Below are 24,085 nucleotides of genomic sequence, written 5' to 3'. Positions count from 1 at the left end.
CTGCACTGATGGGGTACTCTCATTGGTCTTAAACCCTACACTGATGGTGGACTCTCATTGGTCTTAAACCCTGCACTGATGGTGGGCTCTCATTGGTCTTAAACCATGCTCTGATGGAGTGCTCTCATTGGTCTTAAACCCTGCACTGATGGAGGGCTCTCATTGGTCTTAAACCTTGCACTGATGTTAAGCTTTCATTGGTCTTACACGCTGCACTGGAGTGCACTCATTGGTCTTACACCCAGTACTGATGGAGGCCTCTCATTGTTCTTAAACCCTGCTCTCATTGGTTTTGGACCAGGTCCCTGTGATGATGCATATATCAATATTTTCCTGGATAAGGAAGGATTGTAGGGAGGGAAATTTTGTTTAGGTTCCTAGCAATGAAAAGCAATACCTTTATGTTATCCAGATGATGTTGTTTAGTTGCAAGCGTTAGAAGACTGATGTTGCCTAAAAAAAAATCACTATGGACTGGACTAGTATTTAACCAATATATAAATGCTTGGGAGGACAGGTGCAGGTCTTTCCTAGCAAACCAGGTAGAAATGTCTACCCTCTACTCCCAGTCTAATACATATTGTACCCCCCTTAGAATGACACCAAAAGCTAAGCCAATTGTTGATTTCAATAATTTTTTGTTTGTATTGCAGCATCATTTTTGACTATGGTAGACTGCTGCTCAAAGCTAGGTTCATACCTGCCTCAGACACATACACTAAGAGCTTGTTCATGTCTGTCTTCATATAGTCCTTGAAGATACAACTCAAGTAATTTACACCCAAGTGTACTGTGACTATGTCGTGTGTGCACTTCACTTCTGGTGCAGGGACTAAAGTGCATGCATGATGTAGTGAATCCTGGCACCTGATAGGCAACTGACCATAACCCTCTCATTACGAGGCCTGGGGAGTGGAGCATCGGTGTGTCTCATGGATTTACCTAAAATAGGATATTGGATTGTGTAGAGGTTTTCCTTATGGGCTTTTGAATTGAGTAAGTGTGACTCTTTCATGTATGTTTCATTGTAGGTATTGTCTGTGTTTTGTGTTTTTGAGGTAGCCAAGGGTATTGTTTTTTTTAGTTTATGTTTAGGAGGCCTTTATGGTTTAGGTAGATAATGTTTAAGAGCCTCAGCATAGGTAGAGCTATGTGTTTAGTCTGAGCTGTGTGTGATTGCTTTGGTACTGAAAATCTGCAGGCTACTTGTCGTGTCTTTGTGTGAGAACATTGCATTCAATATCATCATATAACTACATCTCACACACTGAATCAGTTTGCTTAAGTAGCAGATGCTTGTCAGTAAACATGAGACAATTATTTCATTGTTTTAGGATGCCCTTTTTAACCAAGCTGGCTACAGAGACTGTTGGGAAAGTGCAAATCCACTAGGTGCTACTAATGTGGGCTGAAGGGGGAGTAGTACCTTTTAGGTGTAGACTTGATTACTGGAGATGCTATTTGTTTGTTAGTTGAGATAGTGCTGGTCTCAGCGCAGCTGTGTGCGGCTAAGAATCGATGATTTGTTGCTCCTTTCAGCAGAAGCAAATGAACAGCATTAATGCCCAGCTGCTTTCTGAGAAGTAGTATTAACTCAAATGTTGTGGGTTCAGTATATTTACTGTAGTATTTTCTTGGTTGATACCCTGGTTAGAAACTGCTAGAAACTGCAGCAACTGGATGCAACAGAAAGCAAGCGGAACAAAGGACCTGAAGTTCTCACCAAAAATGCAAGCAGACCACTCAATAAAGTCCCAATAAACACTGTCCAATCAGACTCCACCAGTAGTCAAAGCCCCTCTGTCATTCTCTCACTAGGAGCAAAGCAGTAGCATTAATCCTAAGCTGATTCCTATGTAGCAGTTCCTAGGCTCTCCAGTGGCTGGTAGTCTAGCCCCAGATGTTACAGGTTTCAAAAGTAAGCTGGAAATAAGCAATTAGTACTCTGAATATTGCAGTGTGCACTAAGTGAGTGGTATGATATGAAACAGAGACTAACTCAATCTTTAAGAGTCTAAAGGGAGGGCATTCCCAGTTTGATCTTTCAATGCCCATTAGAATGAACAAATGAGATAAAACTGGGATGAGCTTCCACAGTCAAATTCAGAGTGGTCATACACCAGCAGCGGTCTTACAGCATATGCAGCGAAATAAGAATGCAGCTAAAAACCCTGAATAAGAAATCCTTCCTCTCAGCTCCTCTCACTAATTAACTACATTTTAATTCCTTTTCAATTAGTAAATGGAAAAGGATTTTTTCTAGCTGACCTTATCCTAGAACCTTTAAAACTCCAAGTAAAAACTTTAAAGTAAAACAAAATTTAAAATAAAACAAACTGTAATATAATAGCAAACATAAAAAAATAATGGAATTATCAAACCTTAACTGAAGGATTCCAACCCAAACCCCGTAGCAGTCACACATCAGTAGTAGTTACAACACTTCAGCTAAATATCGTAAATAAGAAATCATATTTCTCGTCTCCTCCCACTAATTAGCTGGATTTAATTTCTTTTCAATTCGTGAACAGGAATGGGAAAGGAAAGCATTAACTGACACATCACCTTTCTAGTTTTATAAGTTAACGTGACAACCCATCACGGATAGATGATTTGCCATAGTTTAAGGTTTCAGTGCTTTATGAAGTTATATCTTAGTAAAGAGAAGTCCGAAGAGTGTCTGCTGAGAGGAAGTTAACTTAAGCAATGGGCTCAAGCAAAGCCCGTCTAAACATAAACTGTAAAGGGCACCATAGGAAAAGACAAGAGTATCCCTGAGCTGGTCTACACGCAGTCATGAATCATCAGTGTTGCACACCTCTGCCTTTCCGTAATATGACATCTAACAGAAGAGGTGCTAGATTCTGGCCTCGAACTTAAGCCCTCTAACCAAAAAAAAAAGAAAAAACTCCTGATGCTGAACAGAATGTCATGCTGAGGCACTCTAGGTTCACTAATACCTCGTAGTCCAACATCTACTGATTTGTTAATGGAGTACCAGACAAAAAGGTTAATATCTTCTGTCTCTCCCGAAAAATATATTTTTAATATACTATATGCACAAGACAGGCATTACATGTCTGTTTTATTCACATTCATATAGACATATCACTTTTCCCATTGACATAAAACTGAAATCTGTGGAACAGCGTATGTCATATTTTAAAATAAAAAAACAGAAAATAGAGACCAGCAGCTGTAGCATCAGTATCCTTTATTCGGCTGGTAGTGAAAACTCCATAACCATGTAACACAGACCGGTTTCAGCTAAAAAACTTCTAAGCCTTCCTCACTTATTTTTATTTTAATAAGTCTGTTGCACAAAGGCTATGTTCTGTTTCTGTTTTAAGTCTAAATGCTTGTCCTGTTTGATGTTCGCAAAATGATTTTTTTTAATATTCTTGACTGTAAGTTGTTTATTTATTCCACTTGTTCTTTAAGTGGCCTCCATAATGTGACAGTTGTATAAATGTTGTTTTAAGCTGAAGTAGCCTCCCTGTCAGTTGTCGTCATGTTGTTTTAAGATAAAAGGCTTTTTCAAAGTTACTCATCACAGTCATCTGCAGCAGATGACTCATCTGCTTCCCATTATTTTAAAGCTTGTTTTAAATGGCATGAAGATTTATGCTAGTCTTATGTCTAAATCTATCAAGAAATTATTTTAATCTTCAAATGATCATTGCATTGAACATAAGCTTAATTGCAGGTATACTGAACCTAAGCAATGTACACAAACACTATAAATCTTTCACATAAAGTAATATAACTTTTAGAATAATACTTGTTTTCAGAAAGTAGTTGAGTTCTTTGTTATCTGGCATAATAGCTACAATTTTAAATCTCCAGTGGCTCTACTCGACAGAGGCACTGGGAACTAAAGTCGGGTGGCACTATGCCATGGTGATCCTATAGCTAGGCTTGTAAAGGCCCCAGGGCCATTAGCCTAGTACACACCTATGAACCTATGAGCCTAAATACAATGGATTTAAATATTTATTGGTTATAATTATTTACATATTTTTCATGCCTAATTACTGTAGTCCCTTTTTGTTTATATTTTTGACACTTGACTACATGTAATTGGCACAGAGTGTCAAGGGCAGATTGTGATACAAGAATGCCAAAGAAACTGAAATGTAAGGTGTAAAGATGTTGATTATCTGCTTTCTCTGGCTGTAGGCATTGCAGTGTCAGTAACATCAGTATCATCAACTTCTGCAGCCAAAGAAAATGTGTTTTTCTTACTTTTTTCATGTTTGCCTTTAAAATTCCCATAGAAACTTGGTACTGGGTACTTTGTCAGTGGGACAGTTTTATAGGGCAGTTTATGTGTCTGACAGCCTGAAAGCAGTAAGATAAAATATATTACTCTGATCATTATCATTATTTTTTATTAGATAAAGCATGACACTGAGATGCAAACAATAAACTAGCTATAACTGGTGGTTACAGAGGCAGCTTATGGATAAAATAGACTGGCACATTCTGTTGTTTGAGCAGTTAATCATTAATCTGGTTTTGCAGGAAAAGTGTATGAAACAAGCCTAGAAGCATTTCTGTAGTCATTATTTTTTCTTTTGATCTTTGTCAGACATATGAGGCATACACAGCCAATAAAGTCACAGTAACTGGTCTGTAGGCAATCAGTCTTTGAATAAGAGACTGACCCCATCTGTTTATTTCATTTTTGCATATGAAAAGCTCTAATAACAGCTTATGCAACATTTCTTTATTTTATTACCTGTTCTTACAATCAGATAATTTGATGATTTGGAAGGGGCCCTTACTATTCTATTTTGTTCTTTTGAGTTTCTGCTTACATAAACATTGCCACAGAAAAATCTTGACCACACCAATGTTATATCATATGCTTAATCTCGTCTTATATCCACTTTAATATCATTATCTTTCATCATGCTCTGAGTCCCAGTTTTGATTACTGAAAAAGGTGGCAACATTAATCCTAATTTAATTTTACAATTGGGTAACTGGTAAAATTAGCAAGAAAGTACTAGTGGATGTGATCTATCTGGACTTCAGCAAGGCCTCTGACTCAGGCTGCATAGAAAATTAGAGGATCTGAGGGTAGGATGAAGACTCAGGAATGGGACTCCTGCATAACTGAATGACAAAACACAGAGAGATGTGTGGGAGGGACAATAATAGGCACTAGGAATTTAAACTACTGAAGGAGTCTGTCATGGTCTAGTAATCTGCATTATTTATTTTTATCTTTTGATTGACCAAGTTAGTCCCACTAGACTAGTGATCTTTTCAGGGGAGACCTGAGAGCATTTGTTTGTTTGTATCTTTCGGCTTTTCCCGGTTAGGGGTCGCCACAGCGGAACTCCGGTCCGCTAATGATTGGCAGTACAGTTTTACATGCTGGCTTGCTGGGCCTAATGCACAACCTTCAATGAAGGAACGCCCATTCATGCATGTCGCCACACAGGAGACGCTCTGAGAATCGAACGGGGAACGGCAGTGTCAGTATTGGAAAATAAATCCAAGTACCTGCTGTGGGACTAGAATCCAAAACCTTTTGATCTCCCAGCGCCAAAGGCAAGTATGATACCTGTTGAGCTACTGACACATTATGTTTGCCTTTCACATACCTGATGGAATACAAAATAAGAACATCTTCACTGATGACACAAAGATGGGTACAGTAGTAAAGGGTGGGGATAGAGGCTAGGAACTGATATGGAAAGGCTATCCAGAAAGGTAGCTAATAAAGTTCAGTGTAAAGACATGCAAAGTCCACTTCAGTCACAGTGACCCTGGTGTGAATTATCAGCTGGTTAGAGTAGAGCTAGTGGCATCAGAGCAGAAGAATGAGATGGTGTTACTAGTTGCTCTTAGAATGGATCACTAGAAGGAGACTGATAGGGCAGAGGGCAGTAGTGACAGCAAACACAATTCTGGGGTGTAACATCAGTGTGACAGACACAAAGTGGTAATGTTTCCTTTCTTCAATGGCCTGGTCAGCCCACACCTAAAGTACTGTGTGCAATGAAAGGGACATGAGGCTGCTTGAAGGAAGAAAAAGGAAATCCTCCAGAAAGACCTGTAGGATGAAGGGGTAGGAATATTACTGGAGAGAAGAGAAACTGGATCTATTCTCCCTTGAGACCAGAAAGAAGAGAGTGGGGACATGGTATTAATGAAATAGGGCATGTCAAATACGGAAGAGAGTCATCCTGAGCAGGAATAACAGAAGGGAATGATACAGCACAAATATTAGACTAAGTATTACAGACAGGGCTATAAACCCATTTAACAGACTACCAGAAGGTCTTGAGAAAAGGAAATCCATTGAAGCATTCAAGAGAATGAGAACAGTGGGGAAACATTAAAGGGGAAAGTAAGGCTAGAGAGGAGGTAAAATCTGAAAAGCACTTGGAAGGACATACCTGATACACTTATTGTAACCTTCCATCATTAAGTAAATCTTACCATGGATGCATATCTGTTGGCCCATAATGACAAAGATGCTAAAAATGCAATCATTGTGAGTAACCCTTGTGAACCACTAACAAAATGTAACAGTGTTCTTTTACTTCTTAACACATACATTTAAAGAGGTGTGCCACTGTAATTAGGATCAGTGCCCACATAGTGTTCTAACCTTTGTATGGTGTTTCACCATAAGTGACCATCTCAAAAAGTAAAATTCCAAATGACCAGACATCTGACTTGCTACAATATTTCTGCGTAACTGCGGCCTCTGGTGCAGTCCACTTCACAGGTAACTTTATTCTTTTACTAGTTCGGCCTATTTCATGCTGAAAAAAACAAAGGCACAGTATGAAAACAATGAGGCAATACAACTGGGTTTTCTTCTTATAGTACACAGAAAAGAACAGTCAAATATTAGAAAAGTTAAATTATCAATTATCTGTATGATTTTTCATCATTCATTTGTAAAACTTTGCTGGGATTAAGACATCAGGACCTTATGGAAAATATTTGCAGTCTGACAAGGTAACATTAAAATATCGTTAGTAAGTGTTGACAGATTTACCAACATTAACTTTATCTTTAGTTTTACTTCTGTACTTATTTTCCAAGCACCTTAACAACATTCAAGTAAAATATAAGGAATTAAACTGTGAATTATAAAAAATAACAGTACTGTAAAAATGACAAAATGTTATCTTAAGCAACTGTACTCTGAGAACACAAGAAACTAAAATATTAAATAGCCAAATAACTATGTCGTAAAAAAACAAAATTTCATACATAAATAGAAGAATAATCATTGACAAAGCGCGTTAAACACCCATCCAAGGATCATATTAGTTTTAATGACATTTAGTCTGTGCAAACATCAGCTGCAAGCAGCAGCTGGAATAGCTACAAACGAGAGACCACATAAGAAGCAATAGCAGAGTGGCTAAAGAGCCGCCATAAACTACTAGTGACAAAAGGCTAGATAAAGCACGGACAAAACGACAAATCCAAACTGGGCCACTACATGTCTTCCTAGTAGTTCCTGAAGTTTCCTTCCAAGTGGCAATCCACCAAACCAATAGGTCATGCAATCATGTATATGACCTGTAAACACTGTAAAATAACAGGCATAATTAAAATCCACAATCCTACTAACAGTTCCCAAAGGATCTTGTAAATGCTATAAATAATGCCACAAGCATGGCAACAGCAGCAGTGACATTCTGAATCTTTCCTGAGCCAAGATATTTAACATAGCTGACTGTAGCAGTAAAAGTACTTGGCATCTAGCCAACAGGCCCATGCACGATCTGGAGCTATGATGCAAGATGTTCTTTATTTACACCATTGTTGTAGCACTCCGTACCAATAAGACTACAGGATCATTCTTCCTGGAGTAGCATACACCCAGTTCTTTGTCAAGGTAAGGTGGTATACATCATTTTTCCCTTATCCATAGCCCTGATCACCTTTTGAAGAGCTTTAACAGGTTAAGTAGGCAAGACCTTCCCTTAAAGCCAAACTGGGATGGGTCCAGTGTCTATAGATTGCCAATGTCCTTGTTGCTCATTTCCATGATATTTTGTTCCATGGCTTTGCATATCAGACTTGTCAAACTGATGGGTCTGTAGTTCCCGGGGTGAGTTGACAGTCCACCCTTATGAAGAGGGATGACTGTTGCAGCCCTCTATTCACCTGGCACATAACCTGTTTTAAGGCTATAGTTGAAGAGTGCCTCAAGTGGTCCTATTAGATCTTGTATTAGGTTCCATGTTGGTAAGTACTAGGTCCAATATGTTTGTTATTTGCACACATCTTTTGTTTTTGTGATGTTTGTTCCTCTGGTTGGAGTGTGCTCTATCTGGTGCAAGGTGTCTGATAAAATCCAGGAAGCACTGTACCTGTGAGTTAGAGATAGTGTATGTTTTTCAGTCTATAGAGGGGTAGTTAAAGTCTCCAATGAATTGGGTTATTTGGTTGGATTGGGAGTACCTGTAGTAGGTCTAGCTGAGAGTTGTGAGCTTTGTGGGTCATTGAGGGCAACTTGTAGTTAGCCAGTACATGGTAGAGAACCTTGTCTATGGAGATATGGACATCCACGGCATCATCCTGTTTAACCAACCTGGAGTTGTATTTCTTGGTAATGCAGATCTTGAAACCTACACCTTTAATCCTTATTTGTGTTGCTGTTGGGCTAAATGTGTGGAAGGCACTGTAGCCTTCCACTGTGCTGCTGGAGAACCTTCAGCAGTTTTAAACTAAGTCTCAGTGACAGCATAGATGTCTACATTCTCCAGAGTGATGAGAGCGTTTTGGGTCTGGAGTTTCTAGTTAGGCTGCAAGCATTGAGCAGCAACACCTTAAGACTGCTTCGTTTTATTTATTTATTTATTTTTGCTATGTTGGTAGATTTGTTACTTTGACGTTGCCTAAGAAGGCTGTAAGAGGCTGGATAAACTTTTAGACAATATGTGAAAGCCCAGGAAAACAGGTGCAGATTATCCTCGGCAAAGCAATGCGGTCTGTTATCCATCTCCTCCGATGCTGATAGATACTGTATTCATCTGGAGTGACACCAGAAATAAAGCCAGTTATTAAAATTTATATTTTTCTGTTTATACTGTAGCATCAGCATGATGAAGGTAGAATGCTGCCCACTGCAAGGTACATATCTCTCTGTTACACATATTTAGAGAAATCCATAACATATCTTTTCATATAGTCCATTGAGGTACATCTCAGGTCATTTACACCTACATGGACTACGATAGACTCCTAGTGGTACCTGTGGTGTAGTGACTTGAGTGTGTGCATGACATTGAAGATCCGTGTTCCGGAACTAACCGTTATCGTCTCCTTGTCCAGTCTTGGAAGAGGGTCATCTGTGTGTCATACAATAGAATCCCCCATGACAGCAGAACTAGGTAAAGTGTTTGTTTTGCTTATGGGCTTTGTCCCTGGAGATCATTTGGTGTAGGCTTATGTGTGGTCTTAGGTGTTGCTTTTGTTGTGTGCTTTAGTAGCTACTGAGGATCATTGTTGTCATTTGACAGCCTAGGAGGTCTGTGAGGTATGGAGAAGCTTCTTTCAAGTGCCTCAGTATAAGAAGGTCTATGTATGTAGTGAGCTACATGTGTGAATAATGTAGAGTAGGTGTTCTTGACAACCTGGTTTGCAAGCAAATTTTTTTGTTTGCAAGTTAGTTACATATGTAGATCACTCACATACTGTGTTAGTTTCTTTCAGGATTAAAAGGTTGTCTGAGTACATGAGACACTTGCTACACTGTCTTGGGATGCCCATATCTACCAAGCTGGCCACAGCGACATTAAGGAAATTGCAAATCAGTGTTGCCAGGACCTGTATTGAGGTTGTGCTACTATAGTTTAGGGATTTGGTTTTACAGGGGTCACCTGAGTGATGTCTAGGGTTAAGGCTAGATGCAAGTGCTGTGTTCTGATATTAATGCTGACTGATGTATTAACCAGTTATCCTAAGCTTAGTTCCATGCAAAGCTTTTCTGGGTTAAAAGTCCTAAGTGCTAGCTTTACAAATTTGCTATTGATTGCCTTTTGCAAAATGGGCAACTGCCTCAATCAGGCACACTCACAGGGGATTGTAAGCAGAGCCACTGACATGACCACGGACCTTTTCCATAGACTGGAGTTCACACTGAATCGCCAGAAATCAAGCATACTGCCTTCTCAAAGTGTGATAATATAGAAAGCATTCCTGCTCCACAGACAAAATGCAGAGCCTTCAAGCTAATTTCCTTCACATTGCAAGGCTTTAAAACATACTGCAGTGAGAAAGTACCTCAGGAACTGGGCTTCATGCTAACATCCATACTAATCCCTGAAACCATACTACACATGCAAAAGCTTCACTGGTGTCAGAGGTGTGTGTGGAGTCAACATACACAGTCACTGGAAAAACAGATTACATTCCCCAGTATAACCAAAGAGTTGGAATAGTGGGCCTCACAGAGCAGTTTAAGCTTACGGGTACCTTTTTCCCAGGAAAGACCCAGTCAGATCCTAACTTTGGGAACCTCAGACATGGCAAGGTGAGCCTTTGCCCAAAATCTCAAAGTACAGGCAGTACAGGATATTTCTTAAAGGTGAAAGCATAAATGTAAAAGAGATGCTGGTTTTGATTCAAGGTCTGAAAGCTTTCAACAAGCTTTGGAAAGAGGCTATCTTGCATGTAATGACAGATAACACTACAGTGAAGTGATATGTTAACTGACAAGGGGAAGAAGATCCTATAGCTTCTGCAATGTAGCAATGATTGCCTGGGACCTGACCCGATAACACAAAATGACTCTAAAGGTACTCTACATGCCCTGTCAGGACAATACTAGAATAGATCAACTAAATAAATCAAGGGCAGTCCAAAACAAATGGATGTTACACAAGGATGGCATCCTGCAACTAGTGCATAGGTAAGGTGTACCTCAAATAGACCTGTTTGTAACCTCAAGCAACAAGCAGCTGAAACAGTTCAGTTCATACTCTGCTTGCAAGGAAGAATATGGGCAACAGGTGCTTTCTCCATAGACTGGACATGCCTGTTTTTGTATTTCTTCCCTCTAAGCCCCTTGCTCCCTGGAGTGATTCAGAAAATGAGGACTGATACGTCCAAGATTATACTGATATCACCCATTAGCCCTGAACGTCTAGTACTCTTTCAGTATAGTTTGTTTCTGCCCTGCAATGGGAAGGAATTTACCCTGAAGCAGCATTGGTGGGAAGGAATTTACCCTGAAGCAGCATTGGTGGGAAGGAATTTACCCTGAAGCAGCATTGGTGGGAAGGAATTTACCCTGAAGCAGCACTGGTGGGAAGGAATTTACCCTGAAGCAGCACTGGTGGGAAGGAATTTACCCTGAAGCAGCATTGGTGGGAAGGAATTTACCCTGAAGCAGCATTGGTGGGAAGGAATTTATCCTGAAGCAGCATTGGTGGGAAGGAATTTACCCTGAAGCAGCACTGGTGGGAAGGAATTTACCCTGAAGCAGCATTGGTGGGAAGGAATTTATCCTGAAGCAGCATTGGTGGGAAGGAATTTATCCTGAAGCAGCACTGGTGGGAAGGAATTTACCCTGAAGCAGCATTGGTGGGAAGGAATTTACCCTGAAGCAGTATTGGTTTTCTCTCACCATGGAAATGTCCGTGGGGAAATTTCAGGTTCTACCAACTTTGGTTGACCTTCTCATTCAGCAATAAGGGTCTATGATACTTCTCAACCTGATGACACTTTAACTCACTGCTTGGATGAGGTCATCCTGATACCATTCAGGACAATATTCAAAGGGCATGCTCAACATTGAGGCTAGGAAGCCAGTAGCAAGAAAATCTAACATTTCTAAATGTAAGAGGTTTTCCATCTGCAGCCAAGTATTAAGGCCGCACCCAAAAGCAGCAACAATGCACTCGATACTGATGTATCTCGCTGAACGCTGAACTCTATACTTCAGGCTTGGCTTGCATCTCTCAGCCTCTTCAATCCATTTACCATGGGATCTATCCTTATTACACTTGAAACCTGTGTAATAGTTACTGAAGGGTGTTTAACTCCTGAGACCAGCAAAGACAATGGATACCCTCTTTTTTAATTTCTCCAAGTCTTTTGGGTTTCTAATACCATGACGGGACTGGACCCCATTCCTAAGTCAAAGTATGATTAAAGTTCATGAAATTAGCATTGTTTCAATCTTTGATGTTAGCCAGATGTGCTCTTCACAGCACCCGTAATGTGCAAAGTAATGATTCCTTCTGCAATTCGTACAAAGTTACTTGTATCAGTAAAATATCCAAATATGCTTGTATATTCTTTTTTAATAACATCCGTTGTTCCTACTACTATTGGAACTGTCTTGGTATCTTTATTTCACATTGCTCTCATTTCTGCCTCCAAATCCTGGTATTTTATGACTTTGTGTCTCTCTGTACACAAGACACTGTAGTCACTGGGTGTAGCAATTTCAATGATCAATGCTACTTTTGTCTTCTTTTCATGGACTACTATATCTGGTTTTCTCATATCTATTTTTGAACTGTTGGTAATGGGTGATCCCATGTGATGTAAACTTCATCATTTTTTAAGACGCTTTGTGGCTCATGTTTCCAGTGTTTTTCAGCTACTTAGCAGATAAAAATCATAACCAAAAAAACAAAAGAAAGAATGTAAGGTGAATGATCAGACGAGAAGGCAAGTAATGTAGAAAATGCATAAATATAGATGCAAGTATAGAAAAATGTTGGAACAACTTCATGTTAATCAGAATCAAATTCAGAAATAGTTAAGTAGAGGTGAATTTTAAACCAAAAGACAAAAGGTTAATATTGGTGGCCCAAGACAGTGGACTACATATACAATGGGTTACAAAGTCCACTGAACATGTGGTAGAAACAGACAAATATAGGCTTTGTAAACAGAATTGGAAACAGTCGCACACCTTGTTGCTGGTTGTGATAATTAGATAATTGAGCAAACTGTTAAGTATCACTGTGGTACTCACTGTTAGTACTGGAAACTATGGGTGTACATTCATTTGGTTTATAAGCCTGGAATTCCTAATCAATATACGAAGCCCTGGATTCCAGGCAGACTTGAACTATCCTTTGGTTACCCTGCTTTATGATTTAGCATATGGACCTAACAGAGGGCCATAGTTAATCTGCACATATGCATGTGAAATATGTGAACCAGAGACACTGAATTTTCAGACCTGGGCTACATATATATTACAGTATACAGTCTCTCTCTCTCTCTAGAAACATGCTAATAATAAAGCAATTTTAAAACAGTGGAATCACCTTAATTCGTTTTGCCAGACCAAAGTCAGCAACCTTGCAGACCAGGTTATCACCAATAAGGATATTTCTAGCTGCAAGATCTCTGTGAACAACGTTCTTGCTTGACAGGTACTCCATTCCTTCTGCAATTTGATGAGCCATGTTCATGAGCTGCACGATGGTTAATTTATAGCCTTCAGCAGCTGAGGGAGCATTAATGAAATCAAAAGCAAGATAATCAGTCTACAAACAAATCATATTCCTAGCTATGGACAGTCTAACAGTAAAAACATACTTATCGGAACTAGTACTATAAAAGACTGACATTTATTTCAATATGTAGGACTGACCATTTCAAATGGAAGCAAAATTACTCAGTAATCATATGCAGTAATAATAATAATTATTGCTAAGTTCTTTAAAAATTCTCTCTCTGTTCAGGGTTGATGATTTCCACAAGAAAGAAGTCTGTAAAGTATCCATCAACAACTAAGTGATCTTTGGGGTAAAATGTGAAACTACTATGACATAAATAAGAAAAACATCAGTGCTGTACCTACACACGCTGTTATACCAAACTTAACAAATGGTTCTTTAGGGTTTTCTATTTCTTGTCTGAATATGCAATAAAATGCAGACAAGACACAATGGCAAAGGATAACAGCATTATTCCTTCACTGAGTATTTGGTGTGATGCAAGGACATTGGGGTGAAAGGGGTGCAGCATACTTATCATCAAAGTAAACATGAAGAAAAAGAAGTATTCTGCAAGTAGCATGTGGTAAAAATTAACCTGTTGCACCGATATCCTTAGATGGGTGTCATTCACTACATCGAATCAGCAGGTCTACAATGGAGTGAATGTCTCTGAAGTATGATTGAATATTCCGTTCAGCAAAAATTTAACCTTTCGTATGAATGGAACATTTACTGCATGCAGGTAGGGTAAATGTGGGCTTTGCAACTAATGCAGAAGCCTTCTGTCATTATGAAGGAGTCTGCACTGGGGGGTAGTGTTTGTACAAGTAGGGGAGTTAGGGGTAAGGTAGCATTAAGCGAGGGCACAGTTGTAGTGTAGTGTGTGTGTGTGTGTGTGTGTGTGTGTGTGTGTGTGTGTGTGTGTGTGTGTGTGCGTCTGTTGACTTGTGTTTGAGACTGTGTGTGTGTGTCTGTCTGTTGATGTGTGTTTCAGACCATGTGTGTGTGTGTGTGTGTGTGTGTGTGTGTGTGTGTGTGTGTGTGTGTGTGTGCGTCTGTTGACTTGTGTTTGAGACTGTGTGTGTGTCTGTTGACTTGTGTTTGAGACTGTGTCTGTGTGTGTGTGTGTGTGTGTGTGTGTGTGTGTGTGTGTCTGTTGATGTGTGTTTCAGACCTTGTGTGTGGGTGTGTGTGTGTGTGTGTCTGTGTGTGTGCATATGTGTGTGTCTAATGATGTGTGGTCGAGTTTGAGTATGTGTGTGTGTGTGTGTGTGTGTGTGTGTGTGTGTGTGTGTGTGTGTCCAACCCATCTAGATTAGTGGAAGTGTTATAGAAATTGATTTTGAAAGGTAAGATGCAGGGATAGAGGCCTGCTAAGCTTGTATGTTTTCTTTTGTGATTGTTTTAGGTTTAGATGATTTAAGTTTTGTGACATTGAATTTTTGAAATGCTGGTTATCCATTGGTTGAATTTCAATAAATCAATAAATATTATCTTATATAGTACTAGACCACTTCTGCACTATAGATGAGGTACAAAGAAACCTTTAAATAACCTTTAAATAACAGCTATCACTAGGCAAAGGAAAGGAGAGGGTGTACCTGCTATGCAGCCAGCAACATACAGGACCCAAAATGGGCATCAAAAACAGTCTGCATCTTTCACGCCTACTTGTGAGCATTTTCAAGCCTTGGCTTCCTCTGCTATGTGTATAGGATTTCTCACTGGTTCTAGAAAGTTCTGTAATCTGGTTAAATGTCAACGTTACTCAATTTAATATTTTTATGATGAATGGTCCTGTTAAAAGTGAAAGGAGGAGCATCCCTGAATGCTGTAATCCAGACCACTATAACGTTATTCCAAATTCAAACTGATGGGCTAAAATAAAATTACTTAAGGAGTTAGGAGTTATTCCATAAAGATGAAAAAGAGTCTGTTGTATTTAGCAAAATGTAAGGATTTATATTATTCTTGGCATAAGGTATATATATATATATATATGGGTCTACCTGAAAACACTGACATGCAAAAACACCGACAACGAAATCACTGACACCATAAAACCGAAAGTTCAAAAACACAGAACTTCACACGCCCGACAAACCACAATCCCAACAGTCAACAAACCAAACAAATCCCCTGTCCAAAAAGCACACACAACACAAGCACACCAAAAACCTTATAAACCTACACTAAACCTTACAAACACAACTATCTATGCACTAACCTTAACCCAAACCCTAACCCTAAGGTCTGTCACTATCGCACACTCACCTAACCCGCACCCTAACCATAACTCACTTAACCCGCCCCTAACCCTAAAGTCTGTCACTATCGCACACTCACCTGACACGCGCCCTAACCCTAACTCACTTAACCCACCCCTAACCCTAAAGTCCATCACTATCGCACACTTATCTTACCCGCACCCTAACCCTGCCGTCCGTCACTACCACATTTGACATGTCGGTGTTGTCAGCATCGGGATTTTCAACTGCCGGTCATCTCCATTGTTAATCTTCCAGTATCGGTGTTCTCGTCATTTCCAGTTTTTGGCGTTATCAGGTAGACCTATATATATATATATATATATATATATATATATATATACACATATATATATATATATATATATATATAAAAATATATATACACACACACATATATATATATATATATATATATATATAAATATATATATATATATATATATATGTATATATATATATATATAGAGAGAGAGTGTTTAAATTGTCTGAATGTATATTTATATATATATATATATATATATATATATATATATATATATATATATATATAAATATCTAGAATGCTTAAATTGTCTGAATGTAATGATCTTATCAAAACTTAAATAATCTAAACTGAAAACAATCACCACCGTAACAGGAACAGGCAAGCAAAAACTGAGGGTAATGCTACTCAATGCTAGAAGTCTAAATCTCAAAATGCACTCACTCGAAGCACTGCTTAAAATGGAGAACTGTGCAGTGGCTGAGACATGGTTCAAGGCTCTAGAGAGCACCCCTGCATTACCAGGCTATAACTCATACCACACTTTTCAGCCATATAACATGGACCAGAACACCAAAGGTGGAGGTGTGTCCATATTCATTAAGGATACCCACACATCCAGGCTAGTTGCACAGCATAATGCATCCGAGGTTATCCAAGTGCAACTAACTCTGGGCAAAAGTGCAATCCAAATTGTAGCTTGCTACAGATCACCCACCATGCTCCAGGATTCCCACTCCTCTTTTCTTGACATACTGGAAAATATTAGGGTTCAACCAAACACCCTAATAATGGGCGATTTCAACTACCCTAACATTAATTGGGAAAACTACTCATGTGCCAACTCCTTCGCTCAACGCTTTCTGGAATTCATAAATTCCAATACCCTGGATCATCTTATCCACACCCCCACCAGGGGCAACAATATCCTAGACCTAGTCATTACCAGTATGAGTGACTGGTGTTCCACACCTAAAGTCAACTCCTCGTTGATCAGATCAACCATAAGCTAATCACCCTAGATATCCGGATACCACCCCCACCCACTATTAAGGAAATGATGGTAAAAAATTTCTCCAAAGCCAACTTCATGCTTCTTAAGACAGAAGTGGCGAACTTCATGACGCCCATGCAGATGGACACTACAGTTACAACTGCTGAATCCTACACAAATGCACTCTATAAGCATTTACTTGAGTGCATGGATCATGCTATCCAAAACAGAACCAAGATGCTATCCTCCAAAAAAAAGGAAGCCATTCTGGTGGTCCCCTGCTATAAACAAACTCTACAACAGAAGGAAGAAATTGTTGCAAAAGAGAGTAAAATCCCATGAGTGGAGGTGCTCCCTGGTCAGCCTCAGTAAGAAGCTGAGCTCCCTTATAAGATCCTCCAAAGCTAGCTACAAAAACAAAATCGCTACTGATTCTAAGTGCAACCACAAAGCATTCTATAGCTATGTCAAAAATCTCAATGGCAACACCCAGATCTGTTCTGAGTTACAGGAAAATGGCACGGAAATTACAGAACCAACTGATATTGCCAACATCCTGGCAGATATGTTCAGTGCTAACTTTACCCCCCTCTCACCCCCTAAAGGGCCCATATCTATACAGGAAGAATGCAGAGTCCCTGTAATCACACCTATGCAGGTAAAGGCTGCACTCTCTAAAACCAGAAACACAGCATCCATGGGACCAGACAACATCCCAGGCTGTGTTTTACATGAACTTCAGAATGAACTGGCTCCCCACCTAAGCACCATGTTCAATCATAGTCTCATGTCAGGCTTTGTGCCCGCTGAATGGTGCACAGCAACAGTTATCCCACTCCACAAAGGGGGAGCCACCACTGATCTTGGGAACTATTGCCCTATTAGCCTGATGAGCCTGGTCTGCAAGGACATGGAACGTATCATCATGGAACTCAAACAAAGACATTGGTAACCTCCAGACTCTGGACCCCACCTAGTTGGGGTTTGTGAAAGGCAGATCATACTTTCTGAACCTGATCGACTTCTTTGAGGTAGTCACCAAAGCCGTAGATGAGGCTAAGGTGGTTTACACAGCCTATCTTGACCTCACCAAGGCTTTCAACACCATCTCCCATTCTGGAATTATAGCTAAACTTACTAAACTAGGTATAAATCCCTACGTCACAAGATGGGTTGCCAACTGGCTCACTGACAGAACCCACACTGTAAAACTTGCAGACTCCAAATCTGACTCCAAACCAGCGACAAGTGGAGTAGCACAGGGTTCAGTCCTGGGACATCTCCTGTTTGCTATCTACTTCTCTAAAGTACAGGCTAACACAGAAGGCCTCTGGCTAATGAAGTTCACAGATGACTGCAAACTAGGAGCCATAGTCGAGTCCCCAAATGATGTGGATATCCTACATAAGGGCCTCACTGAGACAGATGCCTGGTGTCAGAAGCATGGCCTCAAGCTCAATGCCAAAAAGTGCATTGTCATTTTTGTAAAAACTCTGTACCCATGAACTACCACATAAACAGCAGTCTATTTAATGCTGAATGTGTGATAAAAGACCTTGGGACCCAGGTGGACAGTAGTCTCTCCTTTGATAATCACATTGTCACAGTAGTCAGGAAATCCTTCTATGTGGCACACCGCATCACAAAAGGGTTCTTATCCAGGAAAAAAAGGTTATTGTTCCCCTCTACTCAGCACTCATTAGACCCATTATAGAGTGCAATGCCCCTTTTGGAATGTACCTCACAAGACTTCTGCAACAGCTGAAAAGGCCTCAGAAGTACCTCACAAAGAGGATTACTGGCCTTAAACAGATAACCTACACTGACCGTCTCAAAAAGCTCCAGCTTTACTATGTAGCATACTGCCTTCTCTGAGGAGATCTCTGCCTAACATATAAAGCTATGTTAAACCCAGAGCTGTTGGACATGCTACACCTAAAGAAATCCCAATCCCTCCAAGCTACATGCTCTAGGGACCTAAACCTTGTCACCACAATAAACAGGACATGCTGGAGGGATAGATTCCTGTCCCAGAGACTTCCCATACTGTGGAACAAGCTACCCATCTATGTCAAGCAAAGTTTCTCATTAGCACTCTTCAAGAAAAATCTTGATGAGTGGATGGGAAATAGGAAATACACCCTGGGGATCAATTCTGTGGCTCTGCTCGACACTGACACAGGAAAATAACTTTCTTGAAAGGCATAAGTCAGGGAACCTTGTTGGTGAGGCTTACTTAGGCCCTTGGGCCAATAGCCTAGTACCTACCTATGAACCTATGAACCCATAAAATCTTCATATTAAGGTGAAACAAGGGTTATTATCCTGTCGCTGTTATAAATACCTGATGGAGCTGACTTGGATATGGCATCAAAATCATTCCGAGTCAAATGAGGATGTATTGTGGTGATTAGGACTTGTTTACCTTTGTTTACTGGGAACATCTGACTAGACAAAACCCTTTTACAGCAGAGTCACAGGGATAAAATCTACACATTTAGCACCATTTATGACAAAATACAGTTACATGATATCAGAATGAATGCCAAATATAGGAAATTGTATATACATGAGAGAAAAAGCTTTACATTAGCTTACATAAGCACTGTTTAGAAAAAAGGGAGTACATAGGGTACATGGGTATATGTAGTGTTAATCATTCATTAACAATAAACATGGGCTTGAATAAAGCAGACAGAGAAAAAGAGATAAAATTGCAAATAATACTGTAATATTATTTGCAATTTCTAATAATTAAAATAATGCAAAGAAGAGGTAGCTTAACTATGGAAATATTAAAAAGGGGACAAGGTTGTTGAAGGATTTTATCTGGGAAGGAAGACAGCAAGGCTTAAGTGGAATAAGCTGATTCTTCCAATAGAACAAGGCGGACTAGGATTACCCAGTTTGAGGGGGTATTTTAGAGCAACACAGTTATGGCTCTTATACATAGCACAAGTAGAAAACTATAATTCAAAGTGGAAAGGAATGATGCTGACACAGGGAAGAAGCTCAAGAAATAAGGAGAGACTGGGATTTTGGATGCAAACTCTTAAGGAGAACAGCAGAAATCATACAGAGTATTATATTCATAAAAATCATAGAGTATTATATTTATAAAATCATACAGAGTATTATATTTATAAAATAGCAGGGAGTATTCTAACTACCACACAAGCACGAGAATGGAGAAAAGAGATTCTGACGATAGGGATGTCTGTAGTTAGGGAAATCATACAGAGTATTATATTTATAAAATAGCAAGGAGTATTCTAAGAACCAAACCAGCACGGGAATGGAGAAAAGAGATTCTGACGATAGGGATGTCTGTGGGTAGGGAAATCATACAGAGTATTATATTTATAAAATAGCAGGGAGTATTCTAAGAACCAAACCAGCACGAGAATGGAGAAAAGAGATTCTGCCGATAGGGATGTCTGTGGGTAGGGAAATCATACAGAGTATTATATTTATAAAATAGCAGGGAGTGTTCTAAGTACCAAACCAGCACAAGAATGGAGAATAGAGATTCTGCCGATAGGGATGACTGTGGTCAGGGAAATCATACAGAGTATTATATTTATAAAATAGCAGGGAGTATTCTAACTACCACACCAGCACAAGAATGGAGAAAAGAGATTCTGACGATAGGGATGTCTGTGGGTAGGGAAATCATACAGAGTATTATATTTATAAAATAGCAGGGAGTATTCTAAGAACCAAACCAGCACGAGAATGGAGAAAAGAGATTCTGACGATAGGGATGTCTGTGGTTAGTGAAATCATACAGAGTATTATATTTATAAAATAGCAGGGAGTGTTCTAAGTACCAAACCAGGACGAGAATGGAGAAAAGAGATTCTACTGATAGGGATGTCTGTGGTCAGGGAAATCATACAGAGTATTATATTCATAAATAGCAGGGAGTGTTCTAAGTACCAAACCAGCACGAGAATGGAGAAAAGAGATTCTGCCGATAGGGATGACTGTGGTCAGGGATACAAATAATAGGCAAGAGGGGCCTGGAAGTTATTGGAGAAAACTGGCAAATGAACCAAGGTATTGGGAGCAAATAACTAGAAAGGGAAAGGTAGTAGGATGGGAAGAGGCCAAGTATTTATTTGGACTGCAGGTTACAGATTGCCTTCCCTATCAAGGATTGATATCAGAGTATAGACAAAGAGAAAGAAACAGGGGGTCCTGAATGGAAGACCAGCACTGGTAGAGATCTTAATAGAATCTAGAAGAGAAGCTGCTGTTAAAATACGAATAATTAGTAGAGCATATAAAATATTGCATGATGACTATAAGAATCAACCAAAGGGGTTCAAAAAGGATTGGGAAGAGCGATTGGCTAAGCAATTCACAGAGACAATGGGGAGGACATATGTATATCTCCCAAATATGCAACAAAGTCTAGAAGATTTAGGATCTTTGCCTGGAAGTGTTTACATTGGTATTTTTATACCCCAACTAGACTCCAAAGAATTTTTCCTCAGGTGACTAGCGAATGTTGGAGGTGTGACAGAAAAGAAAGAGGTGACAGAACATATTTTTTGGGACTGTAATGAACTGGCAGACTTTAGGGATTCCCTACAGACAGCTCTATCGGAGATGCAGGGTAAGCAGATAAGATTGATTGGGAAGCAGTGTCGGCTGGTGACTTCAAGTCAAAGGGGGAACTGTAGGAGACAGTTGAATGGGTGAGGCCAACCAAAAAGGGGCAGAACTATGCTCAAAACCACAAAAACAGGGACTTTAATTAAATACGCTGCCCTGGGTGCCAAACCGTCATTATGAGAGTCCAATCAAGACAAAATGAAGTGTAGAAGAAAAAAATATATTGCAATGCATTGGCTACATGACAACTTACTTAATATCTAGATGGAAACAAAAAGGTTGTGAGGAATGAAAAATAAATTACTTTTTAATACATTACTGGAATTCCAGTCAAAATCAAGTATAAAAAAACAAGCAGCACTCAACTCAAACCACTTCTCCTTCCACTGCAGTTATAATTATAATTTATATTCAGCTTTATAAACGTATCAAGTAACATGCTGAAAGTAGCAATCTCTGTGATACCCCCCACTTGTAAAAATGTTTCTTAAACAAAAAAGACCTGCTGCCTGACAACAACTATCTACTTGTTTCATGGGGAAAACTTGATCAAAGTTAAAAATGAACAGCAAACAAGGAACAAGCTCAAGATAAATTGCTTAAAGGATTACTGCACAGGTTACGGACCCCACATGATGGATTGGCTTTCTGTTTAGTTTACTGGTAAAGCCTGAAAAGATGACAGCAAGTCTCCAACAAATGTACTGAGCTTCTGAAAATACTGTAATTCTGTCCTTTATGACAAATACTGTCATATGCATTTCAATACCTAAGGCTTGTACATTATCTAGTTATATAAATATTCTCTGCATGGCAACAACAAAAAGGCTTTCAGTGTTGGTAATTATTTAACAGTATGCTTATTAAAGCTTACTTGCATCTTACAATCTCAGAAAAGCTTACCTGATGGTCATTAAAGCATTGCTACTTAAACACAGAGCAACAGGCAGTACAACAACATGCATTTTCTGAATAAGAAAGCATAAATCAACAATATAAAAATATGACAGAAAACCAGAACATTCTGCAAAATCAAGGACAGATGAAAAGCCACTGTAGTACTTGTATCTACCTTGGATGGGGTGATACTCTGAACATTTACACTGCATAACTGCTCCTTGCCTTGATCGGACACATTCAGAGTCACTACATGGGGGGTGGGTTGCAACAAGCATGTCACAATTTGAAATGTCTCTGGCTGACGGTGATGGCCCTGACACATTTGTCATACCTCTCAACCTCAGAGCAAGAAGTCTGGACAAAGCCATCAATAGAAGTGGGACAAAGGCCCAAAAATAAGGACAATTTCTAAATATTGCTCTTATTAACTTAGAAAAATAACAGAATAGTAGGTCTTGCAGTAGTATGAATTTTCTGAATGGTATGAAATCTGAAACTCAAATGTCTGTCATTATTTTCTAACTTCAGTCTTTAATGATTTGCCACTAATTTGCCAGAAAATCACAATTTTATGAAAAATGGACCAAAAATGTGATTTGAAAATATAAAATAGCTACACAATACACAAAAAGCTGGGAACCTGTCAAAGAAGGGACAGTTTTTAATATTAGTACTGTTAAATTGAGCAGCTGACAAAATAAGAGAATTTACATGCATTTCTGAAATAAAAGTAATCCTTAACTTTGATCATTATAATTATTTCTTAATTGTAAACCCTCCACATTTTCTTCCAAAATTGCCATTTTGAGGAGGGATTATTAGGACAAGAACAAAATTTTGAGCTAAAGTCAGGGACAGTTGAGAGGTTTAGATATACCTAACTCTATAAAGTGATTTATTTGCATGTACCTCTCAACCTTTTTAATGCAGGAAATCTGGACAAGGCCAAATATATTGGGGGAACATGCATACAATACTAAAAATTGCTGTTGTATAAATTTAGACAGTTGCTAGAATAACAGGTCTTGTTTTAGGATGCATTTTTCTGAAGGGTATGAAGTCTGAAACTCAATGTCTGTCATTATTTAGTGACTTCATTCCTAAATGATTTGCCAGAAAACCACAAATTTTATGAGGAACAAACCAAAAATAAGAAGCAAAAATCTATTAATTCTGTAAAAATCTGGACAGTTGAGAGGTATAGTTCAGCTGGAGCTGTCTTTGAGTTTGCTGCCCTTCCCCCTCACAAAATCATGGTCGAATGGGACCTCCCCCTGCAGCCATTTCAATATCCCATTACTTAGCTATTTCACCCCATTTAACATAAACACTGTAATGTGCATACTGCTGTACTTCTATGATGATTTGGCTTTCATTTAAAAATATTATTTTACATTTTACAGCACAAACACTAATAGACATCTGCTAAACAAAGCAATGCAGTATCATAATGAAAATAGACTTAGCATTAAAACTTCTCTGCCCCTGAAACTCACATTGATTGAAACAGCTTTGAAACCAACATTCAAAGAAAATATATCTGGCCAGTGGCAGATAAAGATTAACTTTGTGCTGTTTTCAAATCATA

At 39.1% G+C, this 24,085-nt stretch overlaps 1 protein-coding gene across 1 annotated transcript in view; it reads right to left on the bottom strand.

Moving 5' to 3' along the window:
• LOC122817180 (tyrosine-protein kinase Srms-like) overlaps window positions 1-24,085 on the bottom strand; it is a 711,881-nt gene that overhangs the window by 28,556 nt on the left and 659,240 nt on the right. The window contains exons 6-7 of the mRNA XM_044090394.1: window positions 13,275-13,456; window positions 6,629-6,785 (exon numbers count right to left, since the gene is read on the bottom strand). Coding sequence (XP_043946329.1) covers window positions 6,629-6,785; window positions 13,275-13,456 — 339 coding nt within the window. The remainder of the gene's footprint in view (window positions 1-6,628; window positions 6,786-13,274; window positions 13,457-24,085) is intronic.

This window comes from Protopterus annectens, chromosome 12.part0 (assembly GCF_019279795.1).
Source record: "Protopterus annectens isolate FY-2018-M chromosome 12.part0, PAN1.0, whole genome shotgun sequence".
NCBI classification, from domain to species: domain Eukaryota; kingdom Metazoa; phylum Chordata; order Ceratodontiformes; family Protopteridae; genus Protopterus; species Protopterus annectens.
Note: the sequence above shows the minus strand (reverse complement) of the source record. Positions and strands in the feature narration are given on the sequence as shown.